The sequence below is a fragment of the Ptiloglossa arizonensis genome, chromosome 2, assembly GCF_051014685.1.
Source record: "Ptiloglossa arizonensis isolate GNS036 chromosome 2, iyPtiAriz1_principal, whole genome shotgun sequence".
NCBI classification, from domain to species: domain Eukaryota; kingdom Metazoa; phylum Arthropoda; class Insecta; order Hymenoptera; family Colletidae; genus Ptiloglossa; species Ptiloglossa arizonensis.
This window is the reverse complement of record NC_135049.1, coordinates 32,198,888-32,220,568: the sequence shown is the minus strand read 5'-3', so window position 1 is coordinate 32,220,568 and position 21,681 is coordinate 32,198,888. Positions and strand designations below refer to the sequence as shown.

At 53.5% G+C, this 21,681-nt stretch overlaps 1 protein-coding gene across 3 annotated transcripts in view; it reads left to right on the top strand.

The window, feature by feature from the left end:
* The window catches only part of LOC143143600 (beta-1,4-N-acetylgalactosaminyltransferase bre-4), a 63,814-nt gene that overhangs the window by 24,983 nt on the left and 17,150 nt on the right, over positions 1–21,681 (top strand). For all 3 annotated transcript variants that reach the window (XM_076305015.1, XM_076305014.1, XM_076305016.1), the window contains exon 3: positions 20,345–20,906. In XM_076305015.1, coding sequence (XP_076161130.1) covers positions 20,752–20,906 — 155 coding nt within the window. In that variant the 5' untranslated portion in view covers positions 20,345–20,751. The remainder of the gene's footprint in view (positions 1–20,344; positions 20,907–21,681) is intronic.

The window sequence follows — 21,681 nt, the reverse complement described above, 5'->3', positions numbered from 1 at the left end:
AGGTGTTCCGAGAACGGTTTGCGTAAACTCGATTTTTGCTCACGCGGGTGAATTATTTTCGCCGATCGCGAATCGAGGGGGGTTAACGGAAGGTTTTTCACGCGGGTCGGTGAAACACTCGCGACGAAGAGCAAAGATCGGAGTTTCGATTCGAAGGATAGAGCGAAGCAGCGACGATAACGGAGGGAAATTCCGAAAGGAGCTCTCGAAAGGGGAAACGTTACCGATCCATCGACCGTGGTGGCGTTGCTGCTTTACCGAGACTCGGTTTAACTAATATACATGTAAATACGAGCAACGGGCCGAAACGGTATGAATGCCGGGAACGGTGTTTAACGCGACCGTGCGGATGGAAGCCACGAGGAATCCCAATTACTCGAAAGAATGGAACGGGACAAGGTCTTTTCAGCGGCTCTCTCCGCTTTTCAACCCTGTCGTTTTTCGACCTCGGACCAGAAGCGAGATTCGGTGCGTCGGAGCTCGCAGGAAAAGGCAGCTCGAAGAAAGGGTTGCGGTTGGCAGCGGGGCCCATTTGCGGCCCGAGAGAGAGAGCGGAGCGACGGTGGGAGAGAAGAGCGTCGTGCATTTTAATTCGCGGGCTCTTGAACCCCCTCCGTCTCGCCTCGTTTCCACTCGTGGCCTCTCCTCGCCCTTCGTTCTATATCTCCTTTAGGTTTCCTGCCCTTCGGGAAAAGTTTACAAAACGAGTGCCGGCATTGCCCCTCGAGCACTCGACTGTCTGCAGTTTTCTCCGCGGCAGCCGGGGAGGGCTTCCTTTTGCTTCCTCGCGCGCTTTTATTCTTATCCCCCCGGTTCCATTTCCGTTCTTGCGCCTTTTATCTCAATATTTTTGTACCTTCTCCTCTCTACGGTGATTCTCCCGGTTATCGGGGGGGAGTCCCTCCCCACCGCCGCGATCCGTGTTACCGCGGGAGCGCGTTTCCATTTCGCCCCGACCTCGTTAACGAGCTTAATTTACGAATCGCGGTTCGCGTTCGCGTTCGCGTCTCGCGCGCGTATTCTCACGGGAGGATCCCGCTCCGCGCCGATGCGTCCGGAAACGAGTCGGTATCGTCCCGGTGTTCGCGTTCGTTCGACCCGTTTCAAGCTTCCCGCTTTTCTGCCGCGTTTTACGCGTCTATACCCCTTTGACCGTCGGCGCCCTTCGTTTCTTCGTTACCCACGGTTTCTTTCGAGCTCAGCAGCGAACGCGCCGACGAAAAGTCGGAGCACCTTTTCATTTTCAAAAGCCGCGGCCGTCTTTTATCGCTCGGCGACCGGTTTCAGCGTTAACGCGCGCCCCTTTCGATGCACCCTCCGCCGCGTCCTCGTCGCGGCCGGAAACTTTTACCAAAACTTTTCCCGCTTCCGCCTCGGATGAAACTCGTTAGACCGATCACGCTTACGGACGATCGGTTCGGGCGTTTTCTCGTTGCAACAACGTTCTCTCGATTCTCGATACGGCCCGCGATCGCGATCCTCGAATCGTATTTTTCTTTCGCGCCGCAAGCGGCGGGTTTCTTTTCCAGAGAGTTGGCGAAAAGTCTCGACGATTTCGGTGTACTCGTTCTACAACGGGAACTTTTATTTCCGCTGGAGAGAAAGGTCGGAAACCGATACTCCCTTTACGCCCGGGTCCTTCTCCTCGTCTCCTTATTTCGCTGACCAAAAAACGAAAGACGGAACCGACGGAGAAATCGCACCGGGGAAAATAAAATTCCTTCGGTTCTCCTTCCCCCGTCTTACCTTTTCCTTGATTCTCTCTTCGCTCTCGTAGAAACTACGGAACGAGGAATTCGTTCGCGTTCTTGAAATTCGAGCCAGCCAAACACGGTGGACCGAAAGTTTGCCGAGTCGACGTCTACTTACTTCTGGAAAACTCGCGGAACCGAGTAATTAAGTTCCGTCGCGCTCTTATTTCCCTCTTAACGCCCGGCTGATCAGGATATCCGTTCTTTCGAGCTCGCGAGACGCGCGGTGGATACCACCCGTACGCCCGCGAATCTCTTTAGAAACGTATTTGCCTCGTATCGCATTTTTTCCCGGTGTTAAAAACACGGGGTAACCCGCGAGACGAAAACTGCACGGTGCATCGAACGGTTGCACCGTGCAACTCGAGGCGATAACGTCGAGACGCGAAAGGAACGAACGCGAGTATTTATATCCGAGCGTATCTGGGTGTACGGGACCGAACGTAATCTTTCTAAGCACGAGTCGAAGGACGTTGGAGCTTAATTCGCCGGTAACCGCGATGTATTCAATGCGCAGCTGTTGCCACGGGCAACTGCAAAATTCATTCACCGTTAATCGTATTTCGCGCCACGAGAGGAGATTCTCCGCGAGAGAATTTAATCCCGGACGGCGGTGTTCCTTTCGAGCCGGGAAGGTATCGCGTTAATCGGTTCTTCCTATTTACGGGCGCGAACTTTGCAAAAATTTCGCGAGAAAGGTTCTCGCCGGTGCCGAAAACTTTTCGGGAAGAAAAAAGGGGAAAAGGGGATCGAAGGAAGAAACGTAACCGGCGGTAGACCGGTTTTCGTTCGCGTTCGATAAAACGCGACAATTTTCCCGTGGAAAATACGGTAATCGTTATCCCCGAACGATTTGCATTTAAAAAATGAACGGTCATCGTTTCGAATTCGTGGACTAATCGTTACGGCGAGCACCGTGTTTTCCGGTATCGATATAAATTAGATACCCCGGGCATAGAATATTTATTATCTCCGACGGGAAACGAGTGTCCCCCTTTGAAATATGTATTCGTTTCTGTTTTTAACGACGAGCCGTCGCGTTCGCGTTTACATCGGGCACTCGTTAAACGATTCTACTCCCGTTCCTTATCGGTGCTTCGTACGAGTCGAGGCCTCCGCGTCGATATCGAGGCGAGTATTCGCGTTTCTCTTTCGTTATTTTTTTTTCTTTTTTTCACGAGGAAGAGTTCCTCGTTCGAAAACCGAGGAAATTTTTTCGACGCGATAAAGTCCCGAGCGGGGCGCGTTGACGCGGTGGTTGCGGCGCATACCGGATTCTCTTTCTCGCGTAAATTGGATCAACGTTCGCCCGACCGTGCTTCGCGATTCGTATCCGGATACTTTTCACTTTTTCAATTAAGCACCGGCTAATTGCATTTATTGGGCGAAATATGCGCAGCCGGAGCCGCTCGTAGATTCGTCGACGGGTAGCGGACATTTCTTTTTCTCTCTCTCTTCGCTGCGCGCGAGCCAGTCGCGTGTTCGCCGGCGCTTCGTCCGAACGAATTTAATTTCGGATTCAACGTCGGCAACGGTGACGGCTACGCGAAAGTATCGTAAATTCGAGTAAACCGCCCCCTAGGACGCGCCCGTTGTTTTCCATCGGTGCAACGTAAACTCCAAAGGCCGTTCGCAATTTCGCGAGATTTATGCCCTTCGAAGCGAGCCGCGTCTCGCGTCTCGCGTGTCTCGCGTGTCTCGCGTGTCGCGCGTCCACTCGTAAAGCGTGAAATTGCGAAACGTCTCTCTTTCGAGCTTCTCGAGCGGGCCTCGTTCTTTATCGCCGTAAGGATCAACTTCCGTGGGGAACGCGGAACCGTTCGAACCGTGGCCCTTTTCGATCGATGACTCGACCTCCTCGCGAGGAACTCGTTCGAAAAAACAAAACAAAAAAAGCGAACGTCCACCGAGAAGTTCGGTCGACGAAGAAACGCTCCTGTCCGTCGAACGATACTTTTCGCGAAAAACTCGAACCTCGTAACTTTCGCCGGTTGCTTTCCCCCTGGGTACGATCGCGCGATTATTTTCTCGCGAAACGATATTTTCGTTTCACGAAAATCAATTCTACGCGCTCTCGCGAGAAAGTGTCGGCGTTCCGAGCTCGTTTCGAAGCTTCGACGTGTACGCGTATTTTCGCCGCGGACGAGTACTCGGCGGAAGCATTGTGTTTTTCACCGCCTCTGTTATTTCGATTCGCGGCATCTCGTCTCGAGAGCCATCGAACGGAATGCCCTCTGACGCCCGTCTGGCTCGTTCGTTTCGATGAATTCGCGGATTTCGTTGAAATACGCAGGTACTCGGTGCCTCGGCCCATTGCCTCCGTACGCTTACGCCGAAAGCGTAGTACAGTTTCGAAGGTAAAACGAAAACATAGTATTTACATTGTATCTTATCCTCGCGTTCTAATTCACGATCGGTGTTCGATTAGGCGGTATCGGTGGTAACGAACCTTCTAATCGCGTTGTAACTTCGCGTTAAAACTCGTATCTTTATGACGTCTTGCCGGACTTGTGCGCAATTTATGTTAATTGGCTGAGAAACGGTACGAGGTGTACGAAACGAAGTTTCGTTGCACGCGTGGAAGCGAAACTCGAGCGACGCAAGTAATCGATATCGCGACTACTTCTCGTTGTTTCGGAAAAGAAGAACCTTCCGATCGTACGTTGAATCGGTCGCGAAAACCAAATGCTAAATACCATATGGCGGTACCTTCCATGTTCGCTAAGAGAGGAAAACCCAGCGCTGATCGTATCTCGCAAGTTCTCGTACCGCCTCCGATCGGTGTACCGGGTTGTTCGACGAGTTTTGTCGTTTCTTCGATTGTAAAAACAATACTACGACGCTTCGACTTTGAACAACCGTAAGTATACGAACGAGTCGATCCACGCGAAACTTAGCACACGTTCGTGATACGGTAGTACCGTTTTTCGAAAAATAAAACGAAATAGCTCCGTTTCTTATCGAACGACGAAACTTATCGAGCAACCTGTTACGTATACACGTTCCTTTACCGATCTGCCAATGTCAACAGGGACAAAACCCTCTCCCTTTCTTTCTCTATTTTCTCTGGTTCGTTCCTTCGTCCCAGCTTGTAGAAGTCAGCGCAACAATCGTTTCGGCTCTTCTTCCAGTTTTCCTTCAACGGAATTTTAATTGCAAATCGGCGCAACTTTGCGGCAACTGTTAAAATATTTTTCCAGGTGATTCGCTGACGGTGAACGCGGCGCGAAAAGTCCGAGGAAATTTCGGTAGGAGGTTTCCGGTGTCGGGGAACCCGTTGGTAAAGTTTTCGGTGAATCGCGGCGCGGATCGATGATTCGGGGAAAGTCTGCGGGCGTAACGCGGTGCTCCTTTTCGTGGCTCTTTTCGGGAAGTTCTTGAACTACATTCTTCTCCTCATGAATTTAAAGAGGTCTCGACCGCATTTGGAACGTGCTTTATACGCGCGTGTATTCGCCTCGTAGGCGAATCGAGCGGACCGATACACTTTGGGAATCTTCGAGCGGCGGGTCGTTCCGCTCGCGTACGCACGCGCGGCATTATTCGCGAAACCGGGACGCCAGCTGCGGGCCAGTTGCGGGAAACGAGTTTATCTCGAAATTACTTATCGGATATTGCTCGTCGAAGTTGCACGCCGCGCGCAACGCCTTCGAAACCGACGGGATACAACGGGAGGAGGAGCCCTTTTCGAAAACTTGTCAGCCGGTGGTTGGAGTTTACGGAGAAACGTTGTTCCCAAAGTTTTCGCGAGGCCGTCGCGGGAAACGCGACGAAACCTCTCCGCGTGGTTCCCGCGTACGTTTAAGATCTCGCTGCGGGCAAACTCGAGCGTATCGGCCCGTATACCGCAACCTTTGCCTCGTGGTTCCCGATGCGGAAACACTCGACAACTCCTCGACGTTTGCGGCCAGCTCGCATCGCATCGAGATGCTTCACCGAGTTAATATACGTATACATAGTTGACCGTGCTACGGAAACACTGTTCTCTCGAGGATACTATATTCCCACGCGCGACGAGACGCGTGGATCCGCGTGTGTTTCAAGCGAGGCACGAAAACGGCAACGACGATTACAAAATAGTTCACGGATCGTGCAACGTCACCGTTGCCAACGACGAAACACGAGTAACGAGTAACGTCGTTGCTCGCTCCGAAATTCATTCTACTCGCGATCGTACGATCCTCTTCGCGAGAATACCGTGAGCTTCCCGAGAAACGAAACGTTCCGCGACCGAGAGCTCGAATCTTTACGATTCGCGCGATTAAAGCTTCCTCGGGCTTGTACGGCGAATCGTTCTCCGCGTACGCTGCTTTCTCTCTCGTTTCGGTCCGTGTGTCGATCAATACCTCGAAACAGTGTCGCTACGACTTCAAAGAAGAAGGTGCAAGCGATGGAGAAACCACGAGGTTCCTCTCGAGACCGTGTTTCGCTCGCCTTGTAAACTTTGCAGGATTCACAGTGGTTCGCGCATCAAAGCCTCGTATCCGTCGAGATCCCGTAAATTACTTCGTCGGGTGTAACTTTGGATTCGCGGACCGGACCTACCAACGACCAGCTGCGTCGGGACCTCGGTGCTACGATCGCCATTGATCGACACTTGGATCGGCTACCGCGTGTCTCTCGGATGCACCGATGCACTTTGCGCGATCGTTAATTTCTTTCGCGAGATATTACGCGAGAGGAACCTCGGTGTAACTCCGTACCGGTCGTACGTTATTTCACGCTCGCGGACGCGTTGGATATTCCTTTGTTTGTTTATTTATTCGCGGTGCGTGGATGTTTCGCGTAGAGCGGTCATTTGTCGAGAAAATCGTTCGAGACTCGATTTTCGCGAGAAATTACGGTTCTTCGAGAACCTCGGTGTAACTCAGTACCGGTCGTACGTTATTTCACGCTCGCGGACGCGTTGGATATTCCTTTGTTTGTTTATTTATTCGCGGTGCGTGGATGTTTCGCATAGAGCGGTCGTTTGTCGAGAAAATCGAGTAAAATCGTTCGAGGTTCGATTCTCGCGAGAAATTACGGTTCTTCGAGAACCTCGGTGTAACTCAGTACCGGTCGTTCGTTATTTCACGCTCGCGGACGCGTTGGATATTCCTTTGTTTGTTTATTTATTCGCGGTGCGTGGATGTTTCGCGTAGAGCGGTCGTTTGTCGAGAAAATCGCGCAAAATCGTTCGAGACTCGATTCGAAAATGGAGAGCAACGATAACCGGAGTCTATCGATAAACGTTAGAGAGCCGAAGAACAAAGGTCCGTTGAATTCTTCCGGAGTCGTTCCTTCGCATCCGTCTCGCGAAATTCCACGGGCAAAGGAACAAGGAGTCGGTCTCTCCATGGCTATTCCCTCGAAATCGAAACTTACCGGAGGTGTTCGCGAAACGCAACGAACCAGGTTCGATATCGAAAGGGAACGTGCACTCTCTCGCTTGTTGTTGCAACGACGTCGTTGGGAAGCTTCGAGAGAAAAACGCCAAGAGTTTTCGGTCTACGATCAACGGACGAAGGAATCATCGAACGCTGGAAACTTCGGAGAAATCTTGCTACTTGTTCGTAGTTCGATCGAAAAAAAATCGCAAGTGCAACTATTCTTACGCCATAGCTCGAGCGTGCTCGCGAGCGTTTCCGTCAACGTTCACCGCATCCCGTCCCGTAATTTCTAGTTTTCTCGCTTTCTCCGGTAAACAGCCTTTGCGTTTCGTTATCGTTTCGGAATCGTGTTTCTCGTTCCGAGTGGCGATAAAAATTACGCGCAATTTTTCAACGGTTGGCAAAAAAAAAAAAGAAAGAAACGAAAATATCGTAACGTCGAGCTAAAATTTTCACCGTGCGAAAAGTTTCGCGGCGAGAGTCGCGCGTTTCGCGAGGGAAGATCGATGAAAAGCGTGCTCGAATTTCCAGCGCGGGGCGTTTCGTCGAGCCGGCGCGATTGCCCCGTGGAACGATTTTCCGTAGTTGGACGAGCAACGAGAACGAGCGCCGAACCCTTTATTCGATTTGAAATTCCCGGGCGGTTCGTCGGCCGATCGAGTTCCCGATACGTGCACCGTCGTTATCGAAAGCGGAGAGGACGGGGGACGTTGGAGGATTTTCGGGGACGATCGAGAAATCGCGGATCACGCGGACAACGGTGTATCGCGAAACCTCGAAGAGAACGAAGAGAGGAAGAGTCTGCCGGAGTAAGGACTGGTTGATGCTATGGTCGCCATGACGATGGTTATCGATCCCCTCGTTTCGCAACCGCTGCATCCACCCTCTCTCTTTCTTCCCTCTTTCCCTATCGGTTTTCCCGCGATCTCCTTCGTCTCTTCTTCTCGCTCGTTCCCCGAGCCGCGCACGGCTTCCGCGGGAAACGCTCCAACGGATATCCGCGGAAATCCGCAACGATCCCCCTTTATCGTTCGTTTTCCAACCGTTTCCATAATTGCGACGACTCGACGCGTAACTAGGCGTCGCGAATTTTCTTCCACCCGTTTATAGTAGGAATCCACCCTCGACCCTCTCCTCGATGGGTTTTCGAACGCGGAAACGGCTCCTCGTTGCTCGATCGGTCGCGCCGTGCAACCACCGGACAACGAGCGAGGGACGAAGAGGAAAATGTAACGGGACGCGTGGTGAATTTGATACGAAAGGTTTATCGAGTACGTTCACCCTCTCTCGTAGTTCTCTTTACCGATGAGGTTCACGGACGTGGAAGCTCTCGGTCGGTTCGTTCTCGGGGTTACCGCGACGCGAGCAACGGGTAACGACGGAGAATAGCCCGCGCGAGGAGAGAAAATACAAAGGGACACACGGGCAACGTTTCTTCGTGGAAGAAACGATGGAAAACCGTGAGAGATTTACGAGCGGCCGGATTGCGATTCGTATCCCCGAGATTGGCGAGAACGCGCCGCGAGGGGGAAACGGAGGGTATCTCTGCCCGACCGTGCAAATTCGGCTTTTGGTATTTGCGATTCCCCGCCCACCACCCGTCACTCTCCGATTGGCCGTTCGTTTGACGTATTAGGCGGCCGTTTGTTAAGCGAGAGGACGACGATTCTCCCGTCTCGGCTTGCGCGCGCGTTTCTCGTTGGTTCGATTCGTGCAGTACGGTGCGTTGCCCTATACATCGAAGATATCTGTACACCTAGGTAGCTACCCAGCCAGCTATCGGTGTTCTCGGCCGTGGAATTCGGTAATGTCGTCTTTCGCGACGCGGTTGCGCCCGAAGTTTCGGCTACAAAGGAACCGGGAGCTCGGGGACGCCGAGGACGGGATAATTGGCTCGCTCGGCTTTTAATTTCGCAAATTGCGCCACGGAATTACCGCTTTCGAGGGAAATTTCCTATTAATTGCGCGACGGTGGTAGATGCGTTTAAATTCTGATTTACTCGATACGGAAAATTAGTTCGAGCCGAGAGGTTGGAAAACGGTTAAAAGCGATATTGCACTTTGCGGGCGGTTATTACACGTTGATGTATCTCCATCGCCACGGCTGGTAAAAGCAATTAACGGAAAGTTTAATTAAATAGCGCGGTAAACATCCTCTTTACGAGCACCGCGACTCGAAACCCTCCACGTTGGTCAAAGTCGGCGTTCCTGCCTTTGACCGTGTCGCACTTGGCCGGTTCAGTTACGTTCACCGAGCCCGACCGAAAATAGTCGGAGAGCTCGCGGAACTCGATCGCGATCGGTGAGTTTCTCGCTCTTCGCCTCGAGGACTCTCCTCTTTGCTTCGACGGGAACGAGAGTACCGCGACTTCCTCCGACGACGAGTTCCTTCGACGAGGCGGGTACGATTTTGCATCTCGAATCTCCCCGTTGCCGTTGAGCGGTTTCGTCTCGGCTGTTCGCACGAGCTCGTGAAAAATTCATAGGCGCGATACGTCGCGCGCGTGCCAAACGCCCGGGAAGACGAACGGGAGGAAAGAGTGCACGGGAGGCAGCCGCGTACACCGCGATTGCGTTTGCGTCGTTGTTTCCTAGCCAGCGTTTCTCGCGGCTGGAAAATCGAGAGCGAGCGCGAGAAAAACAAAAAAAGAAGAAACGAGAGAGAGAGAGCAAGCAGCGAAATACGAAAATATTTCGTCGCGAATCCGTGTACGTTCCGCGCGAAAGTTTCCCGGTTAACCGAAGAGACGAAGAGGGCTCGCGCGAATTTCCATAACAAAGTAAACCATCGCGAGCGGTACCCTCGTGACGCGGTCTCGGCTTAATTGAAAACGTGCTCCCCGCGATACCGAGTATCCGGCGTAGACCCGTACTCGACTAATCGGTGGTCGATAGTTGGCACGGTCCATCGGTTCCGTTCGAGTTTGCGATCCTTAAACGGCCGAGCACCGAAAGACTTCGATCGCGCTCCGCAACGCCGATAACTACGTTTTTGCGCGCGTAACACGCCGCGGGAACGACTCGCCGATATCTCCCGCGTTTCCCTTTTCTCGTTCGCTCTCCGACCACCACCGAGCTCTCGTTCTTTCTTTTGGAAAATAAAACTGTGGCGGCGCTACCCACGCTTCCCACCAGAGGGAAACTCACCACCGACCGTTTCCCGCAAGTGTCCCGTACCAGCTCCGATCGGTATATATACGATCTTATCGCCTTACCGACGAGTCCACTGGCAGGCCCGGGATGAAACGCTCCTCCCTTCCCTTTTCCTTCCTTTACCTTCGATATTTGCCAAAGTCGCCAAAAAACTTTGCTCGAGCGGTTTTCGAGAAGCCGAGCGATCGATTCCCGGATCGCTTCTCGAGGAACTCTGCGAGCCAAGACGAACGAAACACGGTCCGATGGTTCGACGCGTTTCGGGATCGACCGTCGGTACCGCGTCGCAGTGTCCTCGAAGCGAGGAGTTTGCGCGTCCGGTGGAAGATACGCGACGCGAGAAGACGGAAATTACGATCTCGCGGCGCGATAGCTCTCATCGAGGGTTAAAAGGCTCGCGGAAAGAATCAACACCGCGGAGCGAGAAAGAGTACGGGCTCTCGGGACGGGAATTGCGACGATCCAGGAGAAGCGGGCGCAATTTAGTCGTCGAGAGCGCGCTACCACCGACCCTGACCATCGTTCGCCAAACCACCGACCACCGACCACCGACCACCGGAAACCTCGTTTAATCCCGATCGGTCGGCGCCGCCCACCGTGCAAAGGTGTTAACGAGCTCCGTCGGAACGAAGAAAAGTACCCTAGCTCTCGAGAGCCCGAGGATTCCAACTTCCGTTCGCGATACGTGCGAACGCGCGCTCTTCCGCGAACTTTGCCGCGCTCGTTCCGCGTGTTTGTCCAACGATTCGGCGGCGACACGGCAACCTCCGTGTCTCGGGTTTGGGAAATTTCCATCGAGACGCGTTTTCCGAACTGGCGCGCACGTACGCGTTTGTAAATAACGGAAGACCGCGACTCGACGGGAGCGAGCGAGAATTTGGCGACCAGCGAACCGCTCGGGCTTGCTACGGTCACAGTTGACTCGCTCGAGATCGGGTACTCGTGTTTCGACGATCGTTCGCGCGCACCTTCCACAGTCGTAGAGTCGATTTTCTCAAAGTGGAAAACTCGTTCGAGGCGCGCGAGAATTTGGCGACCAGCGAACCGCTCGGCCTTGCTACGATTACAGTTGACTCGCTCGCGTTTCGACGATCGTTCGCGCGCACCTTCGCAAACGAAGTCGATTTTCGCAAAGTGGAAAACTCGTTCGAAGCGCGCGCTGCGAGATCGCTCCGTATCGCGAAGCGCCCGAATCTGACGCGCAAGAGAATCTGGAAGGTTGCCTCGAGCCACCGAACGAAACGAATCGGGTTCTTTTCCCGATCGTTGTCGACCGGTTCGATATTTTTTCGTCGGCAACGCGGAGAGGAACGCGACCGAAAGAAATTCTCCGAAAACGAGGAGCGAAGGTCTCGAGGATCTCGGGGGCTTGGAGAATTCGCGCGGACCGCAGCGTGCAAGCGCCGCGACCGAACGCGAGGAAGATGGAATTTTTTCGTCGAACGGAGCACCGGCTCGGAGAGCTGGCGAAATTTATCCGGGCGGAAAGCTTGGTAAGCAGCCCTTACGATTTTATCCGGGCGGCTGCATCTTTCGAGCGGGGCTGAAACCCTTCGAGAGGAACGCGCTTTTATCGCAAACTCGCGAGCGCTAAGCCGATCTTTATTACTTTCGAAACGAAGCTCGAGTTCTCGGAGCGGTCGCGTCCGTTCGCGTTTACGATTTTCAAGGTGGCTCGCGGGTAACATTACGTTAACGAAATCGGCTCGGGCGTCTCCGCGACGCGTGTCCGCGTAACGACGCGGAACAACGCCCTCGTCTCTGAATTTTCATCGAGCGGATCGAAAGGAACGGGTCCCAGGCTCCGTGAGATTTATCAAGGTGACGGAATCGAACGTTCCCCGTTACGTTCTCGGTCGTTCCGTTTATCGAGATCCATAAATCTCGAAACGGCCGAAAACCGTGGAAACGACGGAACAAAGCGGGAGAGCGCTTTTAAAGGTTGGATATAATCCGATCGTATCCACCGGTCGGCGATCTCATTTTTTACCGGTCTCTCGAGCTACGAAGCACTTGCTCGAAAATAAAGCGAGCCGCTGACACAACGCCGCACCCTGTAATCTCTTTGATAGCGTTCCTCTTTTGCCACCGCCCTCGCCTATCGACGAACCCGCGCCCGTCTATGTGCACACGCCGCCGCCTTTATTCCGGACACACGCTCGCGAATCGTTACGTTCTTTCCAATCGACGGAAGAAGACTCGGCGAAACGCGAAATACCTCCAACGATCGTTATTATCCCCGTACGGGGTAAAGGCGTCCTTTGGCGAGAAGAACGCGCGGGAAATCGAGCGGCTGGTGATTCTACGCGCGAAAACAAGTAGGAGAAAAAATAGAGTAACGTTTTTCCGCTGTGTGCCTCGTCTACGAGAAAATCGAGTTCACGAACGCGCGGATGACACGTTTGTCGTTAGTTGCGACGCATTGCGCCAACCGTTGAGAACGTCGATCTTGCGTATAGAATTTCGTTCTTCTTATCGGTTGATCGCGAACCAGTGCCACGTCGTTCCTTTGGTATGTTCGAGCGAAAGCGTCTATTGTTCTTTCCTTTGGCCGCGAAAGATTCGCATTGGACGAACCGAGAGCGTCTCGTGATCGTACGGCTAAAGACAACCGACGCGAAAGTGTACTCGTAAACGAGAGCGATCGCACGATCGCTGTACGCGGGTTCGTACCAATTTCCAAACTCGAGTCTCTCGCGAACGAAGCTTCTTTGCGATTTATTTTCGCGCGTAGAGTAACCAATCGAGGGTACCTCTGGTACGATAAATCTATTTTCCGTATACGAGAAATGTATCTCGGAGAAATAATCCAAGGCACATCGGGCACCGTTGGACGATTCGCGTTGCGCGAGATCGTACGCGAGACGATGATCCATCGAGCGTCGCGGAAAGTTCCGATTCGAAGACTTTGAACGCGAACGTCGAGTCGGTTGTGTTTCTACGCCGTTCGAGCGTGAACGTACTTATCGTTGGGATCGCGGGGCTCGATTCGCGTACACGGTGTTCGTCGTGTTATCCGCGAATAACAGTTTGTAACGCGGCGACTCTTCGATAATCGTTGGGAAGAAACCGGGGGGGTAAGTCGTCCGGTGGATTCTCGTCGTCGAGAACCGGGTCACGAACGAACGAGTCTATCGGCGAAAAATTCTACGCGCGAGCAACGTCTCCTTTTCTTTTTTTCTTTTTTCTTTCCTTTTACGCGCGAGAGACAACCGCTCGTCCGTCGAGCGTAACGTCCGAGCGATCGGCGCGTCGATCGATCGCAACTCCAAGGATTTCCACGAACGTTCGCGGCTCGAGGAATTTCGAACTCGCGCGAACAATTAGCGCGTTTCCGTTATCGAAGGAACGCATCGACTACGAGATTGCGCGCGCGAACCAACGACGATTGGAAAGTTACGTTCCGAGGAGTTTCGGAACGGTCCGATCGGTCGAATCGTTCGGTTTTCGGTCGACGGTGCGCAACGGGTGCAGATGTTTGAGCGTCACGCTCGACGAAGCGTTTGCCGTTAAATCGAATCGCGACGTGCTCGCGATACGAGCTGGAAAACGACGCTCGGTGTAAAATCCACGCACGGAGAGAGAAGAAGACGCGACGCGACGCGACGCGACGAGACGCGGTGTCGCGTGCGAAAACGGGAAACGAAACTCGCGAGGAGACCTCTACCGATTCCTAACTCGTCGAGAAGATCCCGCAAACCTTGGTGGAAATCAGGCCGCGCGTTTCTCGCGTCGAACTCTGTCGCTGCTGCTGCTGCTGCTGCTGCTGCATTGCGACGCGTTACGCGCGTCGAGAGCTTCGAAACGGGTGCAAAGGGAGAGACGAACGGAAAATGTACAAGGGTTATTTTATCCCCGCTCGATCTCGACGAGCACGGACGCTGCCGGACGCGTTCGCCCGCGATTCGCCCCCAGGCCGACGCGTCCCGCCTTTCTTTCCAACCCTTTCGTCCGCTCCACGGACTCGAGGGCCGATGAACGCTTCGGTTTCGAGCAACGAGTTTTGTTTCTCGTCGAACGTTGCTTTACATCGGGTCGTGAGTAGTCACCGTGCACGGTCGATCTCCGAAAGGAATCGAGAATCGTATCGGGTCACGGACGCTCGAGTCGGCCTTCGAAGATCCACGAGCGAGAAAACGTTGCTCGATCGCGCGCCGCTACCGTTCGTACGCGAGGAGAACACCGTAGAGCGTTTGCGTTCTTCTATGGGATACGTCAGCCTCAACGTAGATTTTCGTCACCGTTCTCGGCCAATGGTAAGAGGAGCTTATACGCGAGCACCCGTTGCTCCTCTTCTCGCGGATAGACGATACGCTCCTGTGGATTTCTCTCTTCGAAACCAGCCAGAGGAAACGATTCATTCGCGCATAGTTACAACGCTCCAAAACATCGAAAGTATCCACCGGTAGATTACCACGGCACTTTGTAGTCCTCTCCTCCATCGTTGTGTTCCGAGCCCTTCGGTTTCTCCCCGAGTGTGCGACACGCGCGTGCAAAATACACGGCCGGAGGACGAACGCGATAACACCCTATCGACGAGTCTTCACGGGTAGGGTTGACGCGATATTCTCTCGGAGTATTCCGGCCACGCGACGCAATCCGTGCACCGACGGGAGGATCGATACCGCGATTCCGCGCGGTGGAAATTATTCAACGCGACGGAGAAAATCCCGTACGCGTTCTCCTCGGGACCGTTCGAAGCCGGGTTTACGATCGAGAGGTTGCTTCGTCGAAATTTTTCTCACGCTCTAGGTCCGATCGGGATCCGAATTTGCGATCTCGTCGCGATTTCAGCTTCCGTAGAGTCTCTCGCGCGTTTACCTTCGGCGTCGCGACGTCGTTTCGGTCAGCGGTGAAATTCTCGATCGTTTCGAAACTCGTCCTGCGGGGCCAACGGTTGTCTCGTTTGCGCGAAAATCAACGATCGGGGCGATTTTACAGATCGTTCGGCTTCGTCGCGCGAGAAATCGAAGAATTTCCGTGTTTCGGAAATTGAAAAATTCTGATTATCCGTCGAACGCGCGATGGAAAAAGAGTTGGCGGGAAATCCGGGAACGGATCGTCGCAGCGGCTCAATACCGCGGTGTCGCGATAACCATCGTAATTGTAGATTTTACGGTAAATTGCACTCGCGCCGATGCGTCGCGTTCGACTCGCGCATGCACGCACGCATGGACGCATGCACGCACGCACGCACGCACGCGAGTGCTCGGTGTCGCTCGCGCGGTACTCCGATCGCTATCCGTTCCGCGTTCAGCGTTTATTCCGCCGCCTATTGGAAATATACACACGGACGCGCGAGAACGGTGCCGCCTGTCTGGTACGGGGTATCAATCGCGCGTGTGCATCCGAACGCGTGTCGCGTTTACGGTGAAATGGTACGAAAAGTAGGTCGAAAGAGGAACGAGGCGAGAGGAGACACGATCGCGTCTCCAAATATTCCGCGAATTATGCACGAAGCTTCTTTGTTCTCCAACGACGTGAACGACAACCTCGAGTACCACGAGGACGCGCATCGAATCCATCGGCTCGTCCACTCTTCTTCGATTATTAACGCCGGCGACCGTCGTTTACCGGCTACGTACACAGTTACCGATATCGAGGTCCGGTTCGAAGTTAAAGCGTACCCTGTGGGGAACCTCGACGTTTTCCATTCGCGCGCGAATTTTCCGCGTTGAGGCGAAACTATCAAGACTGTTGGAATTAATGCAACAATGATCCTAAGAGGTCGATATATAATGGTCGATGTCAGTTTTAAGGACTGTCTCCATATTGGCGCGGAAGGGTCGTCAACGGTTTGGCTATTTTCCTTTTGGATTTTTCTTCTATTCAGTTTCAAGTCCAGAGTCACGAAGACCACACGACACTGGCGTCGTTCACGTCAAGGCATATCACCGTATACTTGTTTCTTCGAACTTTCCATTTTCATATGTAAAAAAACTATACCGGATACGAGAGACCCCTGCATATTATAATAAACTACGTATTACGATCCGAACTTTACAACAAAGACCAACGCTTGGCGAAGACGCGCGAGGATGTCGAGCGGGATCGAATAATACGGTAAACGCTCGAAACGAGAAAGATCGGGGTACGGGGAGTATCGCGTCGAGTAATTGCGCGTTGCACGACCGTTTATGGACGGCGGAGAAATAAAAAAAATCGAGATCACCGATACGAGAACCGTGGCGACGAGTACGCGACGTAATCGATTCGAGGGAGACGCGAGCGAGGAAACACGATCTCGTCTTTACGTCGATATGGCCGACTTTACGACTCGACGAAGACACGCGGGGATATCGATTCCTCGCCCCGAGTGCGACGCAAACTGGAAATTGTTGCAATTTTCTCGTCCTTCTTTTTCCCACCGATCCGTGCGTAGGGAAACTTTCCGGCTCGTGCGACGCAAAGTTTTCAGCGAGCGACCGCCTTGAAATTTTTAAACGCTCCGATTGCCCAAAGCGCGGAACAACCGCTGAAAAGGACGAACGGTTCGCTCGTCGTGCTTCGAATCTATTTTTCCGGGTGGCCGGTTTCCTTTCGAAACTCTTCGAGAAAATGATCCGATCGTTTACGTTTCTGCACGCGCGCTCTTATTACTCGTACCTCGATTTTCTACGTATCGTTTCCAAAGACGCTTTGCCCGTACGATAACGACGATAAACATCTCCGAGAAAGAGCGGAACAATTCGACGATTGGAAGATCGGCGAAAAATTCCACGCTGTTGTCACCGAGCTTGTCGATTCCGCTAATTGTGCATCCGCTTTGTTTCTGAGCTCTTCGTCGCGGATTAACGCGGTTACAACGCGGTGCGTGTCATCGATGTCGAAAACTAAGCGTCTTGAGGATAGATCGGCGACTTTGGTGCGGTCCAAAATTCGCATTTGCCAGAAGGAGACCCGAGCACAGGAGCAAGCAATTTCTGCAAGATCGGCGAAAAATTCCACGCTGTTGTCACCGAGCTTGTCGATTCCGCCAATTGTGCGTTCGTTTTCGAGTTCTTCGTCGCGGATAAACCCAGTTTCATCGCAGTGCGTGTAATCGGTGTCGAAAACGAAGCGTCTCGAGGATAGATCGGCGACTTTGATGCGGTCGAAAATTCGCATTTGCCAGAACGGGACCCGAGCACAGGAGCGAGCAATTTCTGCAAGTTGTGTAGCACTTGGTTCGCGTAGAAGCGATTCTTAATGGGCAAGATCGGGCGCAGGGAGGCAGTCACGATCGCGCTTTCGTGCGATTCTGGAAGCCGTCTGTGCTCGAGATCCCCTCGAAATCGTTACGGTCGCTTCCCCGCGAGCGTCTTTTCTTTCGTAGGTGTCGAGATCGCGGCACGTTTCTCCCTAACGACCAGAAACGAAATGCGCCCACCCGGACCAATTCCTCGATTTGTCACCGATTTTCCTCGCGTCACCGCGCACGACGCGTCCGACACCGAGATTTTTCCATCGTCGACGCTCGCGACGAGTCGACTCGACTCGAATCGACTCTACGGGCGTCCTCGTTCGACGGTTTCGCTCGATTCATCGATACCTCGATCGCGGAGCGAGCTCCACCCTCCCGGTACCTTCTGCCCGCGTAGCGTTCCGAACGAGCTTCCGTGCTCGCGAGTAGCGATGTTTCCGATTACTCGTACACGCGATCGTTTCTCGTTCGGATAATCGGCTGCTCGTCGACGATTACGTCGCGCACCGATTTTCCGACGCGTGTCACCGCCACGTGGACCACGTGTGCATCGTTATTGCTATCCAGTGTCGGCGCTATCGCGACGGGACTTGTACGCGTCACTTGGCGAAATAAATATTCGAAGGTAATTCCAACCAAGGATCGTCAAAGGGACGTATCTATTCGACCAAGAAGAGGTTCCGTTGCGACGCGAATCCACTCGACTTGAACGTTTCGTCGAACCGTGGTAAAGGAAGGTTCGCCGAGAGACGCGAGTGTTCGGTTCGAAGGTTAAACAGATTCTCCGCTTTATTCGCACTGTATACGCACAGTCTCGTCCCGTCGGATCGCTTTGGGATACGATAGCCAAGAGCGGGGATTAGGGGAAAGTTCGAGCGACGTCGGGTACCGTCGTTTCTGGACCATGGCTTGTTCTCGGCGAGTCGCGAGGGCAAACGATGGATAATCCGGTGATGGATAATCTTCGAACGACGAGTACGAAGAAGAAAGACCTGGGACGTCGAACGGGTCGCGAGCTTGTCCGCGAACGAACGCGGACGAGTTCTATACGTCGAGAATTACCGCGTCGACGCGAACGTAAACCCTTTCGTAGCCGGTGGCCTTTCTTCGCCGACTCGAGACGCTGTAAAACGACGGTAACGCGAAAAGGCTATTACCCCTTACCTACGTACCTTCCGCAAACACCGGCGGCGGGAGTCGCGACTGAAACAACACCGTTCAAAGTCACGGACAAGGTTCGCGGGGATGCGATTAATCGCATCGATCGCGCGTTCTCTCCTCGCAAACTTGAACTTTTTACTCGATGGACAGCTTTCTTTATTTCAATTTTCACCATCGATCGAGGCCATCGAACATCCACGAGTTCCGGAAACTACGCGTTGTTCGCGGTTCCTCCGCGTCGCTTCCGAATTATCCGAATCGCGACTGAAACACGATTCAAAGTCACGGAAAAGGTTCGCGGGGATGCGATTAATTGCGTCGATCGGGTCTCGCGCGTTCGCTCCTCGCAAACTTGGACTTTTACTTGATGGACAGGTTTCTTTGTATTTTTTTTCCATTGATCAAGGCCATTAAACGTCCACGAGTTCCGGAAACTACGCGTTGTTCGTGGTTCCTCCGCGTCGCTTCCGAATTATCCGAATCGCGACTGAAACACGATTCAATGTCACGGACAAGGTTCGCGGGGATGCGATTAATCGCGTCGTTCGCTTCTCGCAAACTCGTACTTTTTCTCGATGGGCAGGTTTCTTTATTTCAATTTTCACCATCGAACGTCCACGACTTCCGAAAAGTACGCGTTGTCCGTGGTTCCTCCGCGTCGCTTCCAAATTATCCGAATCGCGACTGAAACACGATTCAAAGTCACCGACAAGGTTCACGGGGATGCGATTAATCGCGTCGATCGCGTCGTTCGTTCCTCGCAAACTCGAACTTTTACTCGATGGGCAAGTTTCTTCGTTTCAGTTTTCACCATCGAACGGCCACGAGTTCCGAAAAGTACGCGCTGTCGGTGGTTCCTCCGCGTCGCTTCCGAATTACCCGAGTCGCGCACCGAAATCAATCTTTCGCTGTAACAGTCGCTCGTTGCCCTCGAACGACCGGATGCGCTATCTAATCTTTTTCACCAACCGTCCATCGTTACACGGAACGAGCGCGTAACCTTACTCGGTATCTACCGCCCGATTCCTCGACGTCTGTGACGAGAACTTCCTTTTGGGCATCGAAGTCAATGTCGCGTTTCTTTCGCTGGTTCGAGAAGTCGCGATCGTTCGACGCTCGGATCTCCTTCGTTTCGAACGGAGCGTGTTCGCTGTAACGGGGCCGTTCGATACCTCGTTGTTTACGAAGCTGTCGCCTTTAACGCGACGCGCGTTCCTGTCCCCGGCGAATCGGTTCGATGATATCGTAGTTTAGGGCCGATCGATCGACGAGCTACTCCGAGTTATCGATCGCGGTCGTCGCTGGAATCGAACGTTCGGGGCTCGTCCGAGAGATAAACGACGAGCAAAAATTTCTTTCGAAATTGGACACCGGTAAACGTACCCAGACGCGTAAATCTTTGAAACTTCCAAGAAACGCGCGACCGATAGGACTTATCGAGAGCGATGTAAAAAAAAAAAAGTTTCCCATTTCGAAACGAAGATAACCGGACTCGCAACGAAGGTCCGGTGGGCACCGACGCCCGTTCGTTATCGCCAGGGTTAAAAGGGTTTGCCCAGAAGAGGATCGCGGGGGTATCGTCGCGAGTATTCGTCTAGAATCGCGTTGCTCGATCGTTTCTCGGGGATAAACGTCGACGAAACGAGCAACGCGAGGTCGAGCCAGCTACGGCTGCGGGGCTTCGCGAACGTTTTTAAGACGCACTGTATTTTTGTTCTGTTTCTCAGGATAGCCCGAAGGTGTCGCGATGCTGAGAGCACTCGTGCCGGAGGGTAATGCGCTTGGTGACCGGAAGTGAGTAGCCTCGGGCGGTCTTTTCTTTCTTCGATCCTCGGTCCTCCTCCTTTTCCTCCTTTTCCTCGTCCTTCTCCTTCTCCTTCGCCCGTTCCTCGTCCTGGTTCTCCTCTTTCCACTGGTTCCGTTCGTCGTTGATCCCGTCCCGGTCGACCGGCTGGAAGGAAGTCAGAAGACAGCGGGTACAGCTCGCTGGTATCTCGTTCCCGGAGTAAACGGAGGGCCGGGTATAGGAGCGAACGGGAAGAGGAACGGCAACTGCGGCCAACAGGGAGCGCCTCGTCCAGGACGGCGCTCTTCTAACGGCGATAGGAGGGAGTTATGGTGTCTCGCACATGCGATGACTGCGGCCGCAGCCGTGGCACTGTGGCATCGTGCCCACCTTTACAAGGCGATCGTCTGCGTCGTGCTGGCCCTTATCGCCATTCAGTATTTACTTAGCGGCGTGCTCGATCGCCGATCCATCGAGACGATCTTCACGATCAACGCGAGCAGGTACGCGGGATTCGCGCGGCTCGCGTCGAGCGCGAGAAAGCGACTCGAGCACTTTTTTTTCCATCGTCGTACTCCTCGTTGTATCGCATCGCGCGTAGGACGCATCACGAATCGTCGAGAAAGTATCGGGATACCGGTTCGTTGCGCGAACCACGTACGCGCGAATTCGTCACCGGTCGAGAACACGATTCCCCGCGTTCAAGAGCGAGTTTTCGACGAACGACCACCGTCTCGTTTCGTACCGTCTCCGCGCGATAACGATCACGGTTCTCCGTCGTATCTCGATAATTACTCGGTCCGAGACGAGGAGTTCGCGGGCCGCATTGTTCCCGCGAAATCTCGGAACCCGTGGCTCCGTCCTCGAAACTTCGTTTAATTTCGGAAGTGTCCCGTCGCTCGGCCGGCTCGCGTCTTTTAATTAATTTAAGCTCCCGTCCACGCTCGGAGCTCGCTCGTCCGTCTTCTCTATTTACGCAACGATACGCTGGGTATTACGCCACGTCGGTACGTACCTCTTTCCGCGAACGGGAGCTTAACTCCGGCTCGCGAATACACCAGAAATGGCGAATCGTTTCGGGCGCGACTCGTCGCCGTAGTTCTCCTTATCGGGAAGAAACGAACAAACGGAACGCTCGGGAATCCCGTGCTTTCGTCGCGGAGTAAATTTCGTCCGGTTTCACCGGGACGGTCCTCGATGTTGACGCATCGGCGGCACGGAGGTCGCGTCGAGATCGATTCTCGTCCTTTGAGACGTCTCGGACGCGCGAGAAATCTT